A 25,071-nucleotide genomic window follows, 5' to 3' on the forward strand; every position below is an offset into this window, starting at 1 on the left:
TTTATTTATTTCCGTCTGTTATAAGCCCTTGTTTGTTTTCTGTGATTTATTTTTCCACATCTGTCTTCCAGCAAGCTCCTCTGCATGTTCAGCACCAGTAGATGTTGTTTCCCACACAGAAATAGTGTTTATAAGTAGTGGTTAAAGGGAAACTTATTTTATCTACTTCTTCTTTTTTTGTTTTAATCTTGAAGGCATCAGTATGCTTCAATAGATTTGTTGGTAGAAGTCTACATTTCCCTTATAAAGCTCCAAAACCAACTATCCAACAGCAATGTTCACTGTGAGCATCATTTTACACATAGTAGTCTGATATGACAGACAATTAAAACTACATGTGTGGCTACTGAGCTTAGTTTTTAGCCCATAGTTTGATGTGGTTGATGAATTACGCTGGAACAATCTATTTAAAAAGTCCCTTCAGAAGTTGCAGCCTCTCACTTCGGCGAAGCCTGAGGTCTGGCTGTCATTCACACCAGCAGGCACAATAATACATTCATCAGCGTATTCTTTCTCGAGCTTGAGTCTCTGTGATGATCAGCATGATGAGCCATTCTTTTACGTGCATCCATTGCTGTGCTTGTGCAGCTCTCTGCTGCAACAGTGAATCACTGGGATGGGCTTTCAAACATTTTTTCAGCTTCAACACAAAAACATAAAGCAGCATTATAAACAGATTTCAGCTGCTGACAACTGTCTAAAATTGAAACTCTTCAACTTGAATTTTATTTTGTGAAAGGAAAATAAGTCCCTGAGAGACAAATCTGATGAACAGGGTGTTGTGGTGATGAGCATTGTGTTGATGTGGCAAAAAAACCCACTCCTGCAACTTCAGTGTGTTGTGTGATACGTAAAACACGATTTTACGTATCACAGTTCAGGTGGTTTGTAGCGAATGTTTTTCCTCAGAAAACGCAGGATGGTACACTAAATCTCCTCACCACCTCCTGAACAAATTCGTGGTGCACTGCAAGATAAATACCTTCTGTTTTGGACACTGCAAGCCCTTCAATTGAAACCTGCTGTTCGGTCATTAAGCCTGACACCGAGGTCTAACCACCAGAGATGATCCTTGACATGAAAGGTGGTTAAGTTTGACACAGAAGGTGATGCTTGCTCTGAGTTAGTGCAGCCCTCTGATCAGAACAGGGCCCTATTTCAGGAAGCCGGTTTAGAAAACTCAGAGTGAAAAACGATACTCAGGGTTGAGTAACCCTGAACTGTCCAACTCGGAATATTCGGTTTCAGAAAGGCTGATAACAATTAGTTCAATCAACGCGGAGTTGCTTTAACCCCAAGTGAAGCGCGCGGACGAGGATACATAAAGCCCTGATAAGCGGAGCACAGATTAAGCGAGTCACCATGGAGACGGAGGGAAAGAAGGCGCGGTCAATGTATTTCACAGCGCTTGAGGCCGAAATTCTGATGGCAGCATATGCTGATAACATGCAAATTTCTCAGAAAAAAAGTAACACAGCCTCAGCTGCAAAAGAAAGGGAGCATGCATGGCAAAACATAGCCGACAGAGTCAATGCGTGAGTGTTAATATAAACATTGATCTAGGGATTTCCACCCATTTAACACGTTATTTTATCATATGTTATTTTATTTGTTATTTTATACATTTTATTTTGTGACGTGATGTGAGCGCAGGTGCAACCCAACAGGCCCCAAACGTTCCTGGCAGCAAGTAAAAATGAAATATAAAAATATAGTCCAAACAGGTAAGGTGTAATTGTATTATGAGCCATAGTGCTTGGTCTGTTTGTCCTATGTAAATCAATTGCAGTTAGAGGCTACATTAATTTTCTTTCTGTAATTATTGAAATTATCTGAGCACATTACAAGTACATATTTGCTTACTCTGTATGCTCAAATGTGACCCCGTTATAGCCAACAGAAAAAAAGCGGAGGCCCGAAAAACAGGTGGGGGTCCTCCACCACCACCACTCACAGAGGCTGAGCAGTTGGCCCTCAGCCAAAACAGTGGGCGCCCTGTGGCCGAAGGCATCTCTGCGGGGACATCCTCTGAGTCAATAACCCCGCAAGACACAAGTGCCTACATAGGGGGTAAATTCAAAATAATACATGATGTGCATACATCCTTTCTTCACAGTCACCTTTGCAGTGCTACTCATTCATTTGATAAACTCTTTACCATAATGGATTATTTTGTAGTGAAGTTATTTTCCTACTGATTTTGCCTTGCCTCAGGCTTGGTTGTCTTTGAGAGCATAATGACAATGAAGTGTAAGGTGATTGGTATGTTTGTTAATTGCCATTTGGTCCCTTGTAAGTTATAAGTGACCTGTATAAACCTCATATTCTATCAGTTGATGGTGATGGTGTACTGCATCTGGTGCAGCCTCCTGTTGAGCCAGACCAACATGCAGTTGTGAGTAATACTCCACAGATTATATGAGTTTACAGTAGAACAGCAATGTTGTTAACTTCTTTACTACAGGAAAATAATGAAGAAACATTGACAGCTGTTACAGAGGAGGAAGCAACAGAGACACTTTATGAGGTTTAATACTTTGTGTACAGGAAACACAGGCGACCAATAAAGCCAGTTGAACAAAAAATCTGTTTATTCTTCTTTCAACATGTTGAGGTGATGGGTCAAAAGAAATGATTGTGACATATGGTGTCTCTGACTGCTCTTCCATCTTGTATGTCCGTGGGAGGGTCAGGATGTTCATGGTTTGGATCACTGCTGATGTCTGGTTCAGAAGGACAGTGTTCTCCTCTAATTGTGGCAATGTTGTGAAGAATCACACATGCCACAATAATGTCACATGCCCTTTCTGGGGTGACCCTGAGTCTTTGCAGGCACTGGAACCGGGCCTTAAGCATTCCGATAGTCATTTCAATTCTGGCTCTTGTCCTGCAATTAGCCAGATTATATCGCTGCTGTGGGCCCGGTTCAGGGTCAGGGTAAGGGGTAAGCAAATAGGGTAAACATGGATACCCCCTATCACCAAGCAAGTAGCCAGTGAACTCTCCTAAGACAGAAGGATACACTTCAGTTCAAATGTCCCTGAAGCAATTGGTCTTTATATATTTTAAAGTATTCTCAACTCACCATGTCCAAATTTTGTGCTCAGTGTACATTCACGGAATATTTGTGAGTCATGGACAGAGCCTGGCCACTTGGCTTCCACATTTGTGATAATGTTGGCAGCATCATATATGATCTTCACAGTGCAGAGAACACAAATTAGCATCCATTACTATAATGAAATAATTTGTTAGTTTGACATGCTACAGGGAACTATGTACCTGCACATTAATGCTGTGGAAAGACTTCCTGTTCACATAGTCTCCTTCATTTACTGAAGGAGCAATGATTGGAATGTGAGTGCCATCTGTACAGCCAATCACGCCTGGGAACCGTGAAAATAAATGTAAAATTTAAGTAGTAGTCCAAGTAGCACCACATCATAAATTAAGTTTTGGTCATCCTGATACCTGCAATTTTGTGGCATCCCTCTTTGATAAATCTTGTGGGTCTATGACCGGGGAACACCACAGACGAGGAGACGTTTCAGTGCAACTGTAACATTCCTGACTGCCCGACAGACGGTAGCCTTGGAAACGTGCTCAGCATCACCAATATTATACAGAAAGCTCCCGTTTGCAAAAAACCGAAGTGCAATACAAATAATATGTACAGAACTGAGAGGATGTCCACGATGTGTCACATGCGTAATATATGGCCTGAGGATGTTATCCAAATAACTTATAGATTGTGCTGAGAAACGGTAACGTTCACACAGAAAATCATCAGGAAATGATAAAATGTCCAAACGCGCTCTGATCACTCTCTCCCGGCGGAGAGCTCTGCGGAGAATTTGGGCTTCACGATCTACTGGCTCTTCAAGGAAGGGGCACGCCATGTCCGACACTTCCTACTGTCAGGTTTCCGACAAAGGGGCGGAGACAGTCAGGGTTAGTTGTAGTAAACCTGCTAGGGGGCAGGTTAGCTTCACGGAGTGTGTCGTCATAGTGACTCACTGAGGCTTCATCTGAACTCGCTTTGTGAAACCGAAAACCCAGAGTTTTCGTTAACTCAGGGTATACTTACTCAGTTTTTCCACTAAACCGGCTTCCTGAAACAGGGCCCAGGACTTCCAGCGTGATTAATGTAAAGCATATGAATGACTAAAAATATTCAATGATACTTACATGGCTTTGTCAAAATAAATAAAGTCAATTAAAATTACATTTAAAAAAGGTTTACTGACCTGATGGTGATGATCTGACCGAAGTCCAGCTCATAATTATTAACTTGTGCAATGAATATTGCTGCAACAGCCTCATAGAGAGCGGTGCCGTCCATATTGATGGTTGCACCCACGGGTAGCACGAAACGGATGATGCGACGGTCAATGTGGTTGTTCTCTAAGAGGCACTTGAAGGTTATAGGCAAAGTGGCTGAGCTGAGGAAAACGAAGAAAAAGACAGAGAGGACAGCTAATAAAAAAAATAAATATGAAGCCTCCTAATTTCTCTCAGGTATGCATGCAAACAAACACAATCTGTTCATTCATGCTGACTAAGAATAATAATGCTTTGCATGACAGCATGCAGCAGATGCTTTTTACTAATCTGAGTCTAGCAAACACATGCATGCGTGATGAAGCCAATCTGACCCCAAAGACCTCAGAAGAACTCCGTCTTTGTCAGTCTGCGTATGCAACAAGGAATGATTTGTTTAAAACTGAATAGAAAATAGAATAGAAAACATTAATAGACCATAGCAGTGCTTTTGGAGAGGTTTAACCAGTTTATGTCAAATCACATATTGTTGAGGTGCATTTTCTAAAGTATACTGTTGTGTTTTTCACTTTAGAGCTTCCCTACCTACAACTTGTTTTCATTCGTTTACACACGAGATACAAATGAAGGCAGTCACAGATCTACCACAGCAAACACAATGTCTGCCAAATACATGCAAAAACACTGACATGGTCATCTAAATTAAAACTAAAGCCTGTTTTTGTTATAGAATATGATCTGTCAGCATGCACACATGATACACAAGCATCAGTGGAGTCTGTTTAAAGACACGTGGAATGCTCTTTTACTTTTCCCTCTCTTCCCACACACCAGATGTTTTCTGATCAGCCAACAGCCCTTTGAGATTTTTCACAGTAAAGGTTCCAGTAAAAAGGAAGAAAAGAATAAGTGTTGTTAAGACTCGGGGATGTTTTATTTTGACTCACATATGAGATGATAAAATGAGTTACTGATGTTTTCCTTTTGTAACGCATTCATTCTCTCTATAATAAGTTTCTTTACCTGGAGGAGGTTGCCAGTGCAATGAGCAGGGCTTGCAGGATTCCCCGTATGTAAACAATGGGACTCTTTTTGGTGATGAAGAAGTACATAGCAGGCAGGATAAACAAGCCGTGCAGCACCAAACCAAACACCACAGTGATGGCATAGAAACCGAGCTTCTTCCCCATGGCTGAGGGATCACTCATTTCCAGGATCTTTCCAGCCACCAGGAAAACAATACCAAATGGAAAATACCTGAGGAGATGAAGACAATCAAGTGTCAAAATGACAGTTATAAGTCTTAGATTTTATGAGATGGTGGGAGAAAAGAAGCCATACACAGAGTTTTACACTAAGAAACACCAATGTCCTTTTAAAAAAAATAATTAGATTAGGGGCATGTGAACATATGCGTGCAGTCTGTCCAACCATCAGTCAGCTGAATGACAACCAGACAAGAAATCTAGACAAGAAGGAGCTAGTTAGTTTTAGCAATTGAGCTTTAAAAGTAAGAGTGACAGGATTGTCTAAGACTAAATCCTTTATTTTTTCTTTCTCTGAAAAAACTATTAAATTACAATATACCTGCATACACATAACATAATATACTAGGATAAATGACCAGATTATAATGGTGGAATTAATCCTACTTAATGTGTAGATATTAGATTGACACATTTTTAATATTTATTAATGTGCATATACAGTCCCGATCAAAAGTATAAGACCACTTGAAAAATGGCAAAAAATTATATTTTGCATGGTTCGATCTTAACAAGGTTCCAAATATAGCATAGAGCTTTAACATGCAACAAGAAGGAATGGGAGTGAGACAAAACATTTTTTGAGTATTCAATTCATTGAAAAGAATGCTTAAACTGAAACAGTTTAACAGCTGTTTAACAGCTGATCAAAAGTTTAGTACCACATGCCTTTACAAGCCCAAATCTATGCAAAAATTTGGATTCATTGTCATTTTCTGTCAGGTAGTCACACTGTCATGACATTCTGATGTTGAACTAACAGAGTTGAGCATAAGCAGAGTTTCTCACACACAGACAGTCATTTCGAATTTTTTAAATGATTCTGGAAGACCCGCCAAAATTTATCCAGCACTGAGCCGGAGGATCCAATTGGCTGTCCATCAAGACACTGGACGATCCTTGACCCAAATTAAGGCCATTATTGGTTCTGACTGCAGCCCCATAGCCATCAGAGGGCATCTGAGACCGAAGGGCTTTAAAAACGGCTTTAAATGCTTCGTCTCCTTGAATGCCACAGAACTGACCGTTTGGATTTTGCAAGAGAGCTCCAATCATGGGACATTGAAAGGTGGAAGAAAGTTTTATTCTCTGATGAGAAAAAAATGTAACCTTAATGGTTCTGATGGTTTCCAACGTTACTTGCATGACAAGCAGATCCCACCTGAGATGTTTTCTACGTGCGAGTTTTTTCATTGAAATTATGTTATTTTCACTCTAGTTCTGTTGTTTTCATTCAAATTTGGTTGATTTCTTTCAACTTCTGGTGTTTTCATTCAAATTCCATTCTCTTCATTCTAATCCTGTTTTTTCATTCAAATGTTGTTGTTTCAATTCTAGTTCAGTTCTTTTCATTCTAATTCTGTTGTTTTCATTCAAATTTCTGTTTTCATTCAAATTCCGTTCTTGTTATTCTAATTCTGTTAATTTAGTTCAAAATCCGTTGTTGTCATTCTAATTCTTTTCTTTTCATTCTAATTCCGTTGTTTTCATCCTAAAACTTTTCTTTTCATTCAAACTCAGTTCTTTTCATTCAAACTCAGTTCTTTTCATTCAAATTCTTCATTCTAATCCCCATGTTTTCATTCAAATTCTATCCTTGTCATTCTAATTCTGTTGTTTTTGTTCAAAATCAGTTCTTTTCATTCTAGTCCAGTTCTTTTCATTCAAATGTTGTTGTTTTCATTCAAATTTTGTTGTTTTCTTTCAAATTCCAGTGCTTTCATTCAACTTCCGTTCTTGTTATTCTAATTCTGCTGTTCTCATTGAAATTCTGTTCTCTTCATTCTAAACCAGTTTTTTCATTCAAATTTTGTTGTTTTCATTCTAATTCAGTTCTTTTCATTCAAATTCCATTGTTTTCATTCTAATTCTGTTGTTTTCATTCTAATTATGTTATTTTCACTCTAGTTTTGCTGTTTTCATTCAAATTTTGTTGATTTCTTTCAACTTTGGGTGTTTTCATTGAAATTCTGTTTTTGTCATTCTAATTCTGTTATTTTCATTCAAATTCCATTCTCTTCATTCTAATCCTGTTTTTTCATTCAAATTTTGTTGTTTCCATTCTAGTTCAGTTCTTTTTATTCAAATTCTGTTGTTTTCATTCTAATTCTGTTGTTTTCATTCAAATTCTGTTGTTCTCATTCAAATTCCGTTGTTCTCATTCTATTCCAGTTCTTTTCATTCAAATGTTGTTGTTTTCTTTCAAATTCCGGTGTTTTCATTCAAATTCTGTTCTTGTCATTCTAATTCTGTTGTTTTCGTTCAAAAGCCATTGTTTTCCTTCTAATCCAGTTCTTTTCATTCAAATTCCGTTCTTGTCATTCTAATTCTGTTTTTCTCATTCTAATTTTGTTAATTTCATTCTAATTCAGTTCTTTTCATTCAAATTCCATTCTTGTCATTCTAATTCTGTTAATTTAGTTCAAAATCCGTTGTTGTCATTCTAATTCTGTTGTTTGATCAACAATAACGGTGGAACTACTCGTTACGGAGTTCATGTTTGGAACTTTGATATCTTTTTTTTTTTTGGGTTTGTTTTGTTTGTTTTTTTTGTTTGTTTTTTTTGGGGGGGGGATCCTAAACTTTTGATCAGCTGTAAATCAGCCTGTTTCAACTTAAGTGTTGTTTTCAATAAATTGCATACTTAAAAAAAAGTCTTGTCACACTCCCATTTCTTCTACTTGCACGTTAAAGCTCTAACCATGCAAAATGTGATTTTTTGCCATTTTTTTCAAGTGGTCTTAAACTTTTGATTGGAACTGTATAAGATGCTGTGGCTCTATAAACACTTTCTAATCACAGAATAAGATCCTCCAAACAATAACATCCTGACTATAAGGCAGTTCAGGTTCGTCACGATTCTTTTTAATAGAACAGTTTCTCTGAAAATGATTTACTTGGATATTCCTTTGTAATTAGGTAATAATAATTTGCTATTTGCACTCAGACTCATTCTCACTTTGAATCATCCAATAAAGAAAGTGAAAGAAAGGTTAACCATGTCTCAACCTGATTCTGATGATAATACGTAGAGTTCTTGTCTAAACGGCTGATGCTGGTTATGTTTCTTAGAAAATTCTTTCATTCATAGCTTTTTCAAGTAGAAAAAATAATACTTTACAATTACCATATAACAATGGCGACAATCCTAAGGACAGCTTCATTCAGGCTCTGGCAGAAGTTTACCAAGGCACTGCCATTTGGCCCCATCCTTCCTAACATAATACCTGTGAAAACAAAGAAAAACCTCTGAAACAATGATGGATAAAATCATTTAAATTTCTTTATTTCAGGCAAGATGTATTCAAGAAATGTCAGATAAGAACAATGCATTTTTTTTACCCATGGTGGCTGAAAAAATAACAATTCCAAGGACGTTCATTCCATCACTTGTTCCTTCTCGTGTCTGTATGAGAACATCAGGGGGCGGAGTCAGGTCAAGAGCAAAGTTCTGGATGTCGGTTCCGTTGTCATCCTGAATACCGTAGACGAGTGCCCGCCGTGTGGTGGACTCTGACTGGGCCTGACGCACTGTCGGTCTGGGCTTCATTATGTAATTGCTGCTTGTTCGATACTGTTGCCAAGGAACAGAAAGAGTTGTTCTTATAAAAGAAGTCCTACAAAATGTAAACCTTTGTATCTGAAACTGCAGTTTGTGTCATCAGAGGTCATACCTGCTGAAATGTGGCCTGGACCAGATTTGCTGGAAACATGTTGCTGCAAGGCAAGCGCATACATTTAATGAATCGTTCTAAAAGGTTGAACACAATGCCAGCTAATAAAAAATTGAGCTGACCAATGCAGTGCATACATACAGACACCAAACTCAGTAGACCTCCTGTGACCTTATTTTGGAAATATCTGCATAAAGGAACTCTCTTCTATATTAATCCATTCCTCTTTTCTTATGGAGTCAGATACTGAGAAGATGTTTTAGGGTGATTTAGTCCTTGATTCCAAGGACAAAATTATCATCGTTTTGAAACTGTGCAATAATGAAGGCCAGATGCCTGTAATGGAGAAAATAAAACCATGAAATTTTTCCAAGATAGGGAGTCTCAGGAGACATAATTATTTCATCCGTCCATTTTCTGCTGATTATCCCTCTCACCAATGACCTCTTCCTTACAAAAAGGTGCAAAGGCTTTCCCAAACAAGTCAAGAGAACTGTTCTCTCCAACGTGTCCAGAGTTTGCCCCATGGATTTTTCCCAGGAGGACATATCCAAAACACTTCGCCTCCATCTCCAGGTCAACAAGCCATCGTCAAAAGCAGCTCAGTCAACTCTTTTTGATGTGGAGGACCTGTTGTTAAGGGAAACCCCAAACACCCTTTGGAAGAAACCCATTTCTGCTGATTGTATCTGTGATCTTATTTATTTGTGCTCTACCAGATTGAATGATAAATCATCAGCTTCACTTTCACACTCAGGGCTCTTTTCTTTTTGAAAAATCAGCTCAGCATCTTTGTCATTGCAGACTACCCTACCCACACTTGTGAACAAGATCCTGAGATGCTTGAGCTCCATCACTTGGGGCAGTATCTCATCCCCAGAGTTGGCACCCCAAACGAGAATCATAGCCTCAGACTTGATTAATTGGTTTATTGTCATTCCCGCTGCTTCACGTTCTGCTGCAAAGTGAATACTGGAGGTCACCACTAAAAAAAGCAAATAGAACCACATCATCTGTTAGAACCTGCGACAACCGAATTGACACCCTCTACCCCTTGGCTGAGCTTAGAGCCAAGGTCTCACTGTAGCTGTACAAGGACAGCACAGCCCACAATAATGTACCCCTGAAGCACCCTCTGAAGGACACCCTGAGGGAATCCCACACTTCATCAAATATAGAGCGGATATACAGGGTGGGCCATTTATATGGATACACCGTACTAACATGGGAATGGTTGGTGATATTAAAGTCCTGTTTGTGGCACATTAGTATATGTGAGGGGGCAAACTCCTGAAGATGGGTGGTGACCATGTTGGCCATTTAGAAGTCGGCCATCTTGGATACAACTTTTGTTTTTTCAATAGGAAGAGGGCCATGTGACACATCAAACTTATTGGTAATGTCACAAGAAAAACAATGGTGGGCTTGGTTTCAATGTAACTTTATTCTTTCATGAGTTATTTACAAGTTTCTCTTTGTTCACAGCCATTGACATGTCGAAGAGGTTAACACGTTAGGAGCAGGTCGAAATTGTGTTGATATCTGTGAACGCAGTAACCGGATCATTGCAGCAGATTTCAATGCAAGACACCCTACAAGACCACCCATCTCCCATGCTACAGTTAGCAAACTGCTTGCTAAGTTTCGTGAAACTGGTTCAGTGTTGGATTTGCCAAAATGTGGACGCAAGAAAACTGTCACTAATGAAGAAACATCAGTGGTTGTCCTAGCTTCATTCAGCAAGAGCCCACAGCGTAGCGCTCGCCATATGTCACTGGAGAGCGGCATTAGTCGAACATCCCTTCGGCGGATATTAGCTACTCACAAATGGCACCCTTACAAACTCCAGCTACTGCAGCATCTCATCGAGGATGACCCAGATCGGCACACAGAATTTGCAGAATGAGCAAAACAAAAATTGGAACAGGACCCTCAGTTCACGCAGAAGATTTTGTTCAGTGATGAGGCAAACTTTTATGTGAATGGTGAAGTTAACAAACAAAACCACCGCTATTGGTCTGACACTAACCCACATTGGATGGAACCCTCCAAGACTGTTGGAACAACAAAAGTGATGGTTTGGTGTGGTATATGGGGTACAACGATAGTGGGTCCATTCTTCATCAATGGAAACATCAAGGCCACTGGATATTTGAAATTGATGTGTTTCCCTCTTTATGCACTGAAGCTGGCACGTTCCCTGAGTTCTTCCAGCAAGATGGTGCACCACCACATTATGGGTGCCAGGTCCGAGCATTCCTAGATGAACAGTTTTCTGGAAAGTGGATTGGTCGCCGTGGGCCAGTTGAATGGCCCCCAAGGTCTCCCGATCTGACCCCCTTAGACTTTTATCTTTGGGGTCATCTGAAGGCAATTGTCTATGGTGTGAAGATACGAGATGTGCAGCACCTGAAACTACGGATACTGGATGCCTGTGCTGGCATTTCTCCTGCGGTGTTGCTATCAGTGTGTGAAGAGTGGGAGAAGAGGGTTGCATTGACAATCTAACACAATGGGCAGCACATGGAACACATTTTATAAGTGGTCAGAAACTTGTAAATAACTCATGAAAGACTAAAGTTACGTTGAAACCAAGCACACCATTGTTTTTCTTGTGACATTACCAATAAGTTTGATGTGTCACATGGCCCTCTTCCTATTGAAAAAACAAAAGTTGTATCCAAGATGGCCGACTTCTAAATGGCCACCATGGTCACCACCCATCTTGAAGATTTTGCCCCCTCACATATACTAATGTGCCACAAACAGGACTTTAATATCACCAACCATTCCCATTTTATTACGGTGTATCCATATAAATGGCCCACCCTGTAGAGACGATCCAGTGTTCTGTGACCAAAACAAAAAAACACATCGTGCATGTGTTATTCACAAACATAACTATTCACAAACTAAAAAGAAAACTTACAAAATCGGCTTCAAAACTCTTTAAAAAGAAAATTAAGGAATCGCATGTTCTCTTGTTAAAAGGTTCACACAAAGTGATACTGCAGTATATTATTGTAGTTTTTCAACCTACACGTATGCTTAATATAGAGAAATTCATACTCATACTCTGTTTAGTCAAACCCGGCAGTGTTTCATGTTCAGACAAAATGTTTCCATTTGAAGCTTTGGCAATAGTGAGATCTTTTCGTCACTCCCCACTTGTTTTCAAAACATGAATAATTTTGAATGAACTGCAAGGTTGTTTTTAGGCCAACAGATGAGTAAAAAAAAAAACATCATACAAAACAAAAACAAAAATAAAACAAAGAAGAGCAAAACAGGAAAGGCAAATCTGCAACTTTCATTATTATTACTGAGCCACTCCTCTGTCTCCTTTCTACACATGCAGTGGGCTCGGTTTCCTTGGCAAGTGAAAAACCCAAGTTCTCTCAACTAAAGATTATCACTTTATTAAACTATGTACTAACAAGCATTTTTTCTAAAACATTTACATTCCTATTTTTGAAATCAATATTAGATTAACAAATTGAACTTGGGTTTTTACGCTGGAACACAGTGTGCGTAATAAAAACAAGAATATCATATTATGACTTCAGGGTAAAAAAAACCCTTGGCTGTTGTCTGATACAAAGCAGTGATATTTATGCTCTCATCTAAACAAACTAAATTGAATTGTTTGCCTGCGGTTGGTGAAGTTGTGCAATTCAGAAGTTGGAAGCACCGACTTGGGAAGCTTGAACTCACATCATTTTCAAGTTGTTTAGAGTAATAATCCTGTTTCATTTTCATCAGTTTTTTTTAAACCTTGACCAAAACCTCACCTTAACCCTTTCCAATTGCCTTTGGTTGCTCAAGCTAAACTTTCTTCTCATGCAAGCATGGGGTTGGCTTTCCAAAAAGTAACTTGAAAAACAATGCTTTTGCCAGACAGACACCACGCTTAATGTTCAGGTCTGATCAGGTCTGATAATAATAATAATAATCCCAAAAAACATCACTTTACCTCAGCCCTTACTTAGAATTTTAATTACTTGCACATTTGACAAAATGAAATTGCATTTGAATTACTGATACACTATGAATAGCGCAGGCTTCACTTTAAAATCAAGGGGAGAGTTTAAATTTCAAAAGAAGGCTGCTAATGTTAGAAACCTCAAACGAGATGCACTCCAATGGTCTGCCATGTATTTTCTAGAAATTCAGAATAGGACATAATGATACACTCAAAAAAAAATGAAATTGAGTAGTTGTTACATCTACAGGAGTCTAACTTTAATTTGAACAAAATAATTTCATGTTTCTATGGTAAATGTAATTAATTCATGCAGGATCTGCATAAAATTCAGTGACTTTATTTATTCTTGTTGAGATGCCATGACAATCTAGGAAGAGTAGGTATTTGCCTTGACTCGTGAAAATTCACAAGGTCATATGAGATTTCAAACCACTGGGGTTATAAGAGGCTGAAAAGCATACACACACCTGTCAAGGACAAAAAAATAAAGAAAATTCTGTATCAAGCCTTGTAATCATAGCTTTCCTACTTTTCTTTTAGTGCTGATTGACAGCTTGGTGGGGTGATGGTTACACTGAAAAAAAGGGATTGGCCAGCTCTTAGATTTACGTAAGCATCTTGCGTGTATTTAACACAAATTCCTCATGCTTTAAAGTATAGTGTAGAAACTACATGATATGCATTAAATTCTTCATATCATGTTCAAGTGAAGTAAGTCAATAATATAGCAATGTTAAATCCCGCGACACTGCACGGGTTTCAGTCTCACGCTCTTTGGATCGTGGTTTCAGGAAGGCATCCATCTCAGTCAAGTCGAGCAGCCACCTCTACTTTTTTTGGTATACCGAAAAAAGTAAATTGGGTGGTTGTTACATTAAAAAGTCCAACTTGTAATTTGAACACAATAATTTCATGTTTCTATGAATGTAATTAAATCATGAAGGATCTGTATGAAATTCAACAACTTAATTTGTTCTTGTTGAGATGACATGATACAATCTAGTGAGAGTGGTTAGTTGCTGAACTCATGAAATTCACAAGATCGCACAAGATTTCAAACTGCAGGAAAATCACTGGAGTTATAAGAGGCAGACAACTACACACACACCACGTGCATGCTATTGCTATTTATTGTGGATTAACCTGTCAAGGACAAAAACAAAAAAAGTCTGCATCAAATACAGGAAATCATAGCTTTCCTGTATTTCCTAGATTGTTGGCATGGTGGTTAGTGCTGTTGCTTCACAGTAAGAAGGTCCTGGGTTCAAATCCACGTTCTGACTAGTTTGCAGTGGTTTCTCTCTGGGTATTCATGCATAGCACTGTTTCTGTGTGTTTGTGTGTTCTCCCCGTGCTTGCGTGGGTTCTCTCTGTGTCATGGTCTGTGAGAACAGTATCCGGGGAGTGTTTGGGTGACCATGCCCTCGGGTCAGGCACCTGTATTCCATCCCAGGCAATTGCAGGAGGACTATTTCACCCAGCACGGACAGCTCCTCCATGCCAGTCTGTTAGTCACTCTTGGTGGTAACTTGGCTCTCCTAAGCTCTGAGTTTATTCAAGTATTCTTTGACCCGTGTTAATATTACACACTTGTGCCCCGGTCGCCATCCGGCAGTTGAAGACATTCGCTGCCTGTCGTCCTGCCTGTTCTGTGTGCGAGAGAACTCTCGCTCCTAGGATTTTTCCCACGGACACCCTCCCCCAACTCTGATTCTTCCCACGGTCTCAATCACAGCTTCCCAGGGCATTTCAGTTCCCGATTTCCTCGGCTTGAGTTATATTCTTGTTTCCTTGGTGGTTCCTGATCGTTTATGTTAAAGAAATAAATCTATACATAGTTCCCGCGAATTTCGTATTCGGCCCCATCTTTGCATGTGAACCTTAGTTCTTGACACTCTGGGTACTCTGGTTTACTCCAACAGTCCAAAGACAGGTAGTTAGTGGGGTCAGATTAATTGGTGATTTTAAATTACAGATAAGTGTGAATGTGAGTGCAAATGGTTGATTGTCTCTCTGTGTTAGCCCTGGGATAGACTTGGCGACTTGTCCAGGGTGTACCCTGCCTTTTGCCCTATAACATCTGGGATAGCCTCCAGCCCCCCCACGAACCTAATAAAGATAAGAGGATGGATGGAGTGACAACTGTAAAAGTTTTTATAAATCCATTAATTTTTTAGTTATCCAAACTCTAGACTTTGTTGAACACTCCAAAAAATGATCTTAAAATAATCACGGGAAGGATTCTCACATTAATAAATGGCTTTCTGTCAGCATTAAGTATTTTTGTGGGACTAACGTAATTTGCATGGGTTGGATCAACTTAAATAAATTATGTTGGATTCAACTACAGTAAATAATTTGATTCATCATTAATGTCAAAGAAGCTTGCAAAGAAAAGCATCTGGACTTCTTTAAGTTGCTTGAAGACGTTTCACCTCTCATCCGAGAAGCTTCTTCAGTTCTAAGGTCAAATGGTGGAGAGTCCCAGATATAAACCTAGTGGGAGTATCCCCCCACAGAGGGACAAAAGGACCCCCTGATGATCCTCTAATCGCCTGAGCCAAGGTGTGAAACTGGGTGTGGGTCCCAATCAGCCAGGGTTTCGGGTGAGCTCTTTGTGAAACCTGGCCCCACCTTATCATGCGAATTCCTGAGGTCAGATGGCCCAGGATGTGAGTGGGCGTTAAGGCGTCTGGGGAGGGAACTCAAAACTGGATTATAGATGGCAGACAGTTGGTGTCGTAAACCCCCGCCTCTGTTCAAAGATGGTCGCTCACAGTGGACATAGATGGCTTCTTTCACTCCTCTTTCAAACCATCTGTCCTCTCTGTCCAAAATGTGAACATTGACATCCTCGAAAGAGTGTCCTTTATCCTTAAGATGCAGGTGGACTGCTGAGTCTTGTCCTGTCAGGACACTTACACTTACGCCTGTAGTGATGAAGTGCTTTGAGAGACTGGTCTGTCAGCACATCAGGGCCGGTCTGCCTCCCACTCTGGACCCCCACCAATTTGCCTACAGGACAAATCGTTCCACCGAGGACGCTATCACCATAGCGCTCCACACTGCGCTGAGTCACCTGGAGCACCGAGGAAGCTATGTGAGAATGCTCTTTCTGGACTTCAGCTCAGCATTCAATCATATCATCCCGGAGATCCTGGTCCAGAAACTGTCTCACCTGGGACTCTCCACCCCCATCTGCCTCTGGATCAAGGACTTCCTGACAAATAGACCACAGTCTGTCAGACTCGGCCCCCACCGGTCCAGCACCATCACACTCAGCACCGGGTCTCCACAAGGATGTGTTTTGAGTCCCCTCCTGTTTACGCTCTACACATCCGACTGCTCCCCTACCCATCTCTCAAACACCATCATAAAGTTCGCGGATGACACCACAGTGGTTGGACTCATCTCAAGGGGGGATGAGTCGGACTACAGAGATGAGGTCAACAGACTGACTGAGTGGTGTTCAGTTAACAACCTCCAACTGAACACCACGAAAACTAAAGAACTTATCTTGGACTTCAGGAAGGGCAGAGCAGACCCGGCCCCACTTTACATTCACGGGAGCTGTGTGGAGAGGGTACACTCCATGAGGTTTCTGGGCGTGCAGACATCTGATGACCTCTCCTGGACTGCAAATACTACAGCGGTGGTTAAAAAGGCCCAGCAGCGTCTCCACTTTCTGAGAGTGCTCAGGAGGAACAACCTGGAGGAGAGGCTGCTGGTGACATTTTACAGAGCCACCATAGAGAGCATCCTAACGTACGGCATAACAACATGGTATGCAGGGTGCTCAGCTGCAGACAGGAAAGAACTGCAGAGGGTCATCAACACAGCCCAGAAGATCACTGGCTGCTCTCTGCCCAGCCTGGAGGTCACTGCAAACTCTCGGTACCTCAGCAGAGCTGGCAATATCATCAAGGACCACTCTCACCCCAGCAACCAACTGTTTGAACTATTACCGTCAGGCCGACGGTACAGGTCACATAAAACCAGGACAAACAGATTCAGAGATAGCTTCTTTCCCAGAGCTATCACCGTAGTAAATAAGCACAAAAACAATTGAACCTATTCCATACCGTCACTGTCATTATATTATGCTGCTATCCTGTATATATTGTACATACACTATTGTTTGAGTACTTACGATTGTTTTTTTGTACTTTTTATATTTTACATTTATATTTATTATTGAAACTTGCACCAAGGGAGTGGCACTCCAATTTCGTTGTACTCTGTACAATGACAATAAAGGCTATTCTATTCTATTCTATTCTAAATGTAATATTGGATTGGTTAGACTACGTACATGTGAGTTTTGTTTTGTCAAAAATGTCAAAATAACATGGCAATATGGACATTTTTTTCTATTATTATCTGTCTGTTTAATTCTATTAATTTTACTGGCTGCAGACAACTTGACATAAAGGAAATATCTCGAATAAAACAGAATACGATACAGTATTTTTAATGTCTAAAATAGATTTCAATATAGTTTACACAAAAGCACTAAGGACTATAGTATTGTATTTGAATGTCAAACTGTGGAACTGCAGACTTCAACTCCAAAAACTCAAACACATGCCACACTTCCATTAGTTAGTTTTTACTGACAGAGTTTTTAAGGTCACTGCTCTGATTACTGGCTTCAGACTCACCATCCAAATAAACAGCCTGAAATCAGATGCTTGGATTAGAAAACCAAACAGATACAGAGACACGCCAGGTGACAGTTAATAGTCCTGTTTACAGATACTGCTTATGAGAAACTGAGTACCATCTTCTATTAAAGAAGATTAAATGGTTTTTAGTCAACAATGAAGTCATCCCAGAATACGGGAACTGAATAGTTTAAGACAACCAATATGTTTAATCCTCTCTCGGGATTTGTTACAAATCCGAACAGCCTGAAAAACTAGGGTGCGGTCAGGATTGTGTCTGCTCTACAAACACACCATCACCTACTTACCCTTAGTTTAGGGTCACTTTAAAATCTGCAAGTTTTGAAAGAAAAGCACATTTCCTATTTCTTTATTTATGATGTAAAAAAATGACAAGTAAAATAAATACTTTGTGATTCTTAATGGATTATCTATGTAGGTGTACAGAGCCCCATTTTCAGCAGCCACCGTTCCCCGGCACATTATGTTACCTAATGCATGTTAAAAGGTGATCTCGGTAAAAGCCATTTCCCAATTATGTTATAAAATCTGTTCTGATGATTAAAGAAGCAATTTCGCTAGCTGAGAGGAGCATTAACCGACCCATTGTGGGTTAAATTATTAGCTCAAAGTAATCGCCAAGAAATAACGTACTTTTGAAACTTGCCACGCTATTTTATTAAAAAAAAAAATCTATATACCTGTTTTCAGGGTGTGTGTCATCATGTCAAAACACTGCTGTCGAGACAGACGGTGAAGTTTGAACTACAGCAATGGAACTTTTGATTATTTTGGCAGGTGTTTACATGTTTGTGAGAAAGATTCAAAGAAAAGACCTGGAGTACCTATCCTCCACTATCTTGCCAGTATTTTTGAGTCTGGTATCCATGCTAAAAGTTGAGATTTCTCTGCCTGTGTTGACTCAGTTTGACTCTTTGTTTACATGAATGAAGTAAAGACCACAGAACAAACCTCATTCTTAAATCACTGGTTAAACTGAACAGAAATTCACTAGCTGGGCCGACGTCACCGTTTTAGTAGGTAAAGGTGAATGCTTGGACATGAACTGAGCTGCGGCTTGGGAAAGGCCTGGAAGGGGACTGACGACGGCTCCCAGGCCTGGCAGATCCCCATAGGAGTGAAGAAGTTAAAAAATTGAGAACAAGGAGGGAGGGTGGGACACGTAAACGAGAATGAACAGCTTGCAGAACTGGGGGAACCTATATACAGATGACATCCATAATGAGCGTGTTTGGTGGCCTGGTCCTGCTCCTGAAATTCCAATATATAATCTCCAATCCATGAGATAGCCAACGCACCTTTGTTGGCCATCTCACACAGCACACGCTAAATTCAGCACATACAAAGCACATACTGTAGCAGTATGTGCTTTCTACTGCCATCAAATGAGTCAAAGTCGCATTTGTGTGTAATTCATGGCCTGGAGATAATTCTTCAGAAAACTTGGACAAATGTTCTAATCTCACCGGATCAGGTCCAGGAGTGCATCTGCAGAACTCATGATGGGTTTGCTGCTGTCCTCAGAGTCCTCTTTTTGGGCTGCACCTCCTGGGTGGATGATGGAGACCATGATGATCCCCACGATCACAGCCACAAAGGTGGTCCACAGGTAATACGATACTGTGATCAGACCGAGGCGACTGGAACATTTTGCATCGAGAGCTGCCAGTCCCGACATCAAACTGAAAGAAAAAACAAGAAGTTTGGACTGAATGCATTTTAACCTTTCCACCTCTGAGTTACCTGGATTTGTATACTCGTTTCTAACACTGATTAAATATTCCACCAATCAAAATTGTAATGGTATGCAACATAACTTGCTCTTTCTCGCCACAAATAGTATATGTACATAGAACAAAAATGTTCTGTGAGGGTCCTGGATGATCGATGGTTCATTCATGGGTTTGAATTCACCATCTGGCTGTGACTTTCTGTGTGGAGTTAGCATGTCTGTGTGGGTTCTCTCCGGGTACTCTCCAGCTTCCTAACACAGCCCAGTCATTCACTTGGTGGGGTCGCGTTAATTGGGGATTCTAATTTGCCCATAGATGTGACTGTGAGTGTGAATGTGGTCTGTGTCACTGTTTTAGCCCTTTGACAGACAGGGTGTGCCCTGCCCCTATGGTAGCTGGGTTCCATTCCCCCTGTGACCCTGAATTGGATAAGTGCAAGAAATTGGATGGATGGACCGATTGGTAAATTCAAAATAATACTCTGGTGTGGCATAGAGGTTATCAGATTGTGGCGCTGCTCAGGTGTTACTGAAGCCCAGGTTGCTTTGATTGCAACATTCAGTTTGTCTGTACTTTGTTGGGTTGGGTATTTTTTTATTATCTTCTTGGCAATAAACCACAGCTTGGCCAATCAAGCACAGCAATAACATCGTCAGTAAAGAATTTGGTAGTAGTTTTGGTGGCGTGGACAGGTCCTAAGTCCTGTGGAAAAGAAAATCAGCTGCTCCATAAATCTTCTCAGCAAATGGAAGCACAAAGTGCTCGAAAGTCTTCTTTTAAATATCTGAATTCATTTAGGACTTAATAAAATATAACTTTTCATGACAATCCTCTCAAGGCTGCAGTTATCCCTGTTGCTTGTGCACCTTTTCCTACCACACTTTTCTCTCCCACTAAGCTTTCTATTAATATACTTTCATATTGCATGCTGTGAACAGACAGACTTTTCAGATATTTCCTTCTGAACTAGGAGTACACAAGGTATTTATATTCCGAATATGAATTTATTCAAACTCCAAAGTTTTAGCAGCAGCACAAATTTTGTGTTTCATAAATGTTACCATTTTAGTTTTTAATTTATATTATTTTGTTACGTTTCTAAGAGTGAATAACAATAAAAAGCACTTCAGAAGTTTGAAAGCTATTATTGGTAAATACATAAAAATTAAGCTTTGGCAGTGGTGCCACTGGTAGTATTAAAAAAAATTCTAATATTTTTCTGTGACATTTTTTCCACGTTACATGCGAGTACATTTTGATCTAGTAACAACACGCAACACAAAAAAAAAGTATTCGGACAGCAAAGAGCAAAGGACACATAGGAGAAGAGCATCAGGTGGTTGGATGGCTAGTTAAAACACTGGACTCAAATGCAGGAAGCTGTGGTTTGTTTCCCAGTTTCATTTCCCCTTAAAACAATGACGGAAGCTCCAAAAGCTACTGAATAGGACGGTGATCATTTAGACATATCCTACATACTGAATGTTCAAAGTAAATTCCTCAAAGTAAAAATGTTAGTTTCATCTGTGAAAGCAAACAAAAGAGAAATGCAATGAGACAAATCTTTAAAGAACCATCATCAAAACCAAAGATTAAACTACATACAAATTCTCAAAACAAGATTAATGAAGAAACGTTTTGTATTTCTCAGTAAATAAGAAAATAAATGGATGCTTTTAAAATGTATTTTTTCCATGCAAAATCTTATTCAGTGAGCTAGTTTTATGTTGAATAATAAACAGCATTTCCTTACATGGGATGTTTGTTAGTAATTTTACTGGTATATAAACAGATTCATGAGCAAAGCTCCAATAGAGATAAGTTTAGATAAGATGGAGCAGATGAAACAAACTGTAAAGATGTGCAGGCAGCACACTGACATTTTAAAAAAGGAGAATTTTTATGGACATGAGTCTAAAGAGGGCTTTTCTGTGGAGAGAAACAAAGTTTTCACTCTCAGTGGATAAAATAATGTACTTTTTTTCAAAACCACAGGCTTATCTCTGTGTTATGATAGTAAGATGGGCCCACTTCCAACACATAATTTTTCAACATGAAGGTTACTGGTGTGAAAGAGTGTGCTTTAACCCAAACCACAATGACTTTCTAAACCGACCAGACAGCTTTTAGCGTCCACATTCAAAAAGTGACAAGCTGGTGAAAACAAATCTAAAAAGGACATGACAAAAAAAGCAGTGAGGTTTATAAACCTGTGCTACTACCACCCCTCCAGACTTCTGACCTTGATCTTTGGTTTATATTTTAATAGTGGCTAATATTACGGAGCTAAGATAAAGAGAAGCAATAAGCAGGCACTGTGTGAGAACACATTGTGAGAGCTTTGGTGTTTATCCGGTCGTTAAGTGATGACGTGACGAATCCTACTTCCGGGTCTAAAGTAGTAGCGTTTAATATGGCTTTTGTGTTGTTAACATGTTTAATGTTATGTATTTTCTTCTATTTGATCTCAAAAAGCTCCTAAAACAGTCAGTGATCACTGTTGACCTCCCTCGGCTTTTATTACCGCTAATCATTTATTTAAGCTCAGTTTTTAAAACCTTAGGATGTAACTACAGCCCAGCCCATGCAGCAGTATATGAATGACTAACCTCGTATTGTGGATGGATTATCTCAGTTGTTCTCCTGGCTGAAGTTTGGTCCTTTTACAGCATCCTGCCATGTGATTACATTTGTTCCTGACCACCGAGAACACTCACGTTAAGTTTTATCGAGTGGAAAAAAAGTTAGCTTGTTTATATTATGCTAACATAGCTGTGTCGCTAGCGGTCACGTAGCACATCATTATATACCAGCTAGCCCAACTTCAGTAACCCTACAAACGTCACGGCTGTTTAGTTTTCTGTCTTCATTTATGTTGGAAGTGATAACAGAGCTGTACGTTTTAATTTGTTTCAAAAACCCCGCAGTCAGGACATGCTATATTGTATTTAGATAGAAGCTAGTGAGCTAACTTCCTGCTAACTTCTAACTCTGTTAAATGTCATAAATTCTGTTTTCATGGATGCCTGGATGGTAAACTCAATTGTTACACCTGGTAGAGCAGAACGCTGATCATTTTATTAAAGATGAAAGACTTTAGACAGTTTTTCAACTCTCAGTAATGCCATAGTGATCGTTTGATATATGGACCTGCAGCGGAGTTTAGGCCCAGACACGGCTAAGGAGACTTAACGACCGGATACTCGATGAGCTAACAAAGAAACAGAGATGAACTGTTCAATCGATGGATCAAGCGCAAATGGAGCTAGGAATCAAAGGCAAACAATACTGTCAGTTTATTGTACTTGCAGTACAGGTAAGCAGCTGATCACATTATTTTTCTATTTTTTCTATTCACATGGACTTAAAATTAAGTACATATATCATTTTATTTTTATTTTATTTTAGATTCACATATTTTGTCAAACTTGATTCCAATGTCAATTATCCCAAACCAGCAGAATGTAAATGTATGTATGTCTTAATAACCGACTGAATACATTACTGGAAACTTTAGATATGCTAAGTTAAGTAGTGATTTGGGTCATTGTGTTAGAGCTGTACTGACGTGCAGGTACCTGGACACGACGAGTGGGAGAATCAGCATCTTCAGCATCCTCATTAGTAGCTCACCAGGAAACTGAAAGTACTTCACCTCCTGTCAGGGTAAGAGAAGAGAAATAATGGTCACGGGTAATTTTAGGAAGTCTATCACACAGATTTTTGAAAAGGACCTTATGTTACTTAAAAAGAAATAATGAACAGGAGCAGGGCATGACAGTGACACATAATGAATTACCTTTTGAAGAGTTTAGATGTCTGTTATAAAAAAAAAATTCAGTTTCATGGACAGAAATGAGACTCTGACTATTTTCCTATTTTTCTTCTTTGCTAATAAATGGGTACATGTTTAATCTGCATTGTAAACACCTTCATCTCACCCTATCTCTTGCACTCTGTCACACCAACTCTCTGAATGTCATCCTTCACTACATGCTCTTTTACTGCTGCCTGGCAGCTCCATCTTCAGCCTTCTTCCTCTGCGTGTTCTCCAAACTGTCCTAGCCTTGTGTCTCCAATGTTGTCTCCAAGCACCTCAGCCTCAGCATTCCCTCCTTATGTTCTCCTTTCTAATCCTGTCCCTCCTGGTCACTCCCAGCATTCTTAACATCCACCATCATACAGGAAGAAAATGCACATCCAGCACAAGCCATTATAAAAAATGTGATGCTGAATTACACTTAAATATTGTAGATTTCCTAGTACAGAAAATCTTTTGATTCATCACTGTCCTTCCCACACCTCTGCCAGGTTGAGAAACAAAATATCACAAGACTTGCAGAAATAGAAAACAACATTTTTTTGTCCTTATGCTAAGTTTAACAAGCAAAATGGTATTTGAAATTTTGATTTTCACAACAGTAACAATGTGTGGAATTTGAGAAAAAGAGATCATTTCATCTAAAGGATAGATGTAACACCCTTAGATGAGGGCTGGTTGCAGCAGAATAACGGTGGCTCACAGTATCACGTAGCAACCTGTATTTAAAAGTGGTTTGTTTCTGTAAAATTGTAGCAATACATACTAAGTAACAAAACAGTATGTGCCTCAGAGCCCAAACTTGGGCATCATTTAGAGACTCAAATCTCAAAAGATGGGAAACAAATCCAGCACTCACGGATCAAATGTTCTATTTTTGAATCCTCTCAAGGAGCAGGTGTATGCTGGTTGAAATTCACTCTACTTGGTGAAGCACGCTGACAATAAACACAAAGAATGAGAGAAAGAACATGGGAGCTTGTATGATGGAAAGATGGAGGTGAATTGGTGAAAGAGAAGCTGGAGAAAGTGTTAAGAGCCACCACATCATCTACAAGCTTATGTCAGTATAGAGAAAAGGGTTCTTCAGGTATTGTCTTTAGGTTCAGTAATTGGCTAAAAGAGGAGAGCGTAACAAATGCGATCATTTCATAGCAGTTGTAACTGAAAACCAAGATTTGAATATGTGAATATTTTCTCCCTTCTTTAGACTTTAACCCAGGTTTAGCAGCAGACCATATGAAGTCGACAGGTGGTCACTTGGCTCAAGTCATGCTATGCACAATTATAACCATACATGCACAGTACACCCATAAAATAATGTAGCCACAATTTTAAACAGTCTAAAAATACCTGTCTTAAATTGCAGAGGCAACCCATATGGAAAAGATATATATAAATCTTATAAAGTTTGTATCTGTCTTGTGTGAAACTTGTATGAAAAGCATACAAGCGTGAAAACAGATATAAGATCCCTTGAAAAATTATATAATGAAACTTGTATGTTTTGGATACTTACTAAAACAATATATGAAAGTAATGAGAAAGTGGCCACTTTCATGAGTCACATATAAGTTTTTACTATTTCTTTTCCATATGGGAAAGCAGGAAACAAAAAGGAGAAACAT

General features: G+C 39.5%; 1 protein-coding gene across 1 annotated transcript in view; it reads right to left on the reverse strand.

The window, feature by feature from the left end:
- The window catches only part of slc1a7b (solute carrier family 1 member 7b), a 51,616-nt gene that overhangs the window by 6,782 nt on the left and 19,763 nt on the right, over positions 1-25,071 (reverse strand). Inside the window, exons 2-8 of the mRNA XM_004552926.3 lie at positions 23,202-23,281; positions 19,357-19,572; positions 9,221-9,263; positions 8,889-9,120; positions 8,674-8,773; positions 5,305-5,538; positions 4,248-4,442 (exon numbers count right to left, since the gene is read on the reverse strand). Of these exons, the coding sequence (XP_004552983.1) occupies positions 4,248-4,442; positions 5,305-5,538; positions 8,674-8,773; positions 8,889-9,120; positions 9,221-9,263; positions 19,357-19,572; positions 23,202-23,281 (1,100 nt within the window). The remainder of the gene's footprint in view (positions 1-4,247; positions 4,443-5,304; positions 5,539-8,673; positions 8,774-8,888; positions 9,121-9,220; positions 9,264-19,356; positions 19,573-23,201; positions 23,282-25,071) is intronic.

Source organism: Maylandia zebra, linkage group LG23, assembly GCF_041146795.1.
Source record: "Maylandia zebra isolate NMK-2024a linkage group LG23, Mzebra_GT3a, whole genome shotgun sequence".
Classification (NCBI taxonomy): Eukaryota; Metazoa; Chordata; class Actinopteri; order Cichliformes; family Cichlidae; genus Maylandia; species Maylandia zebra.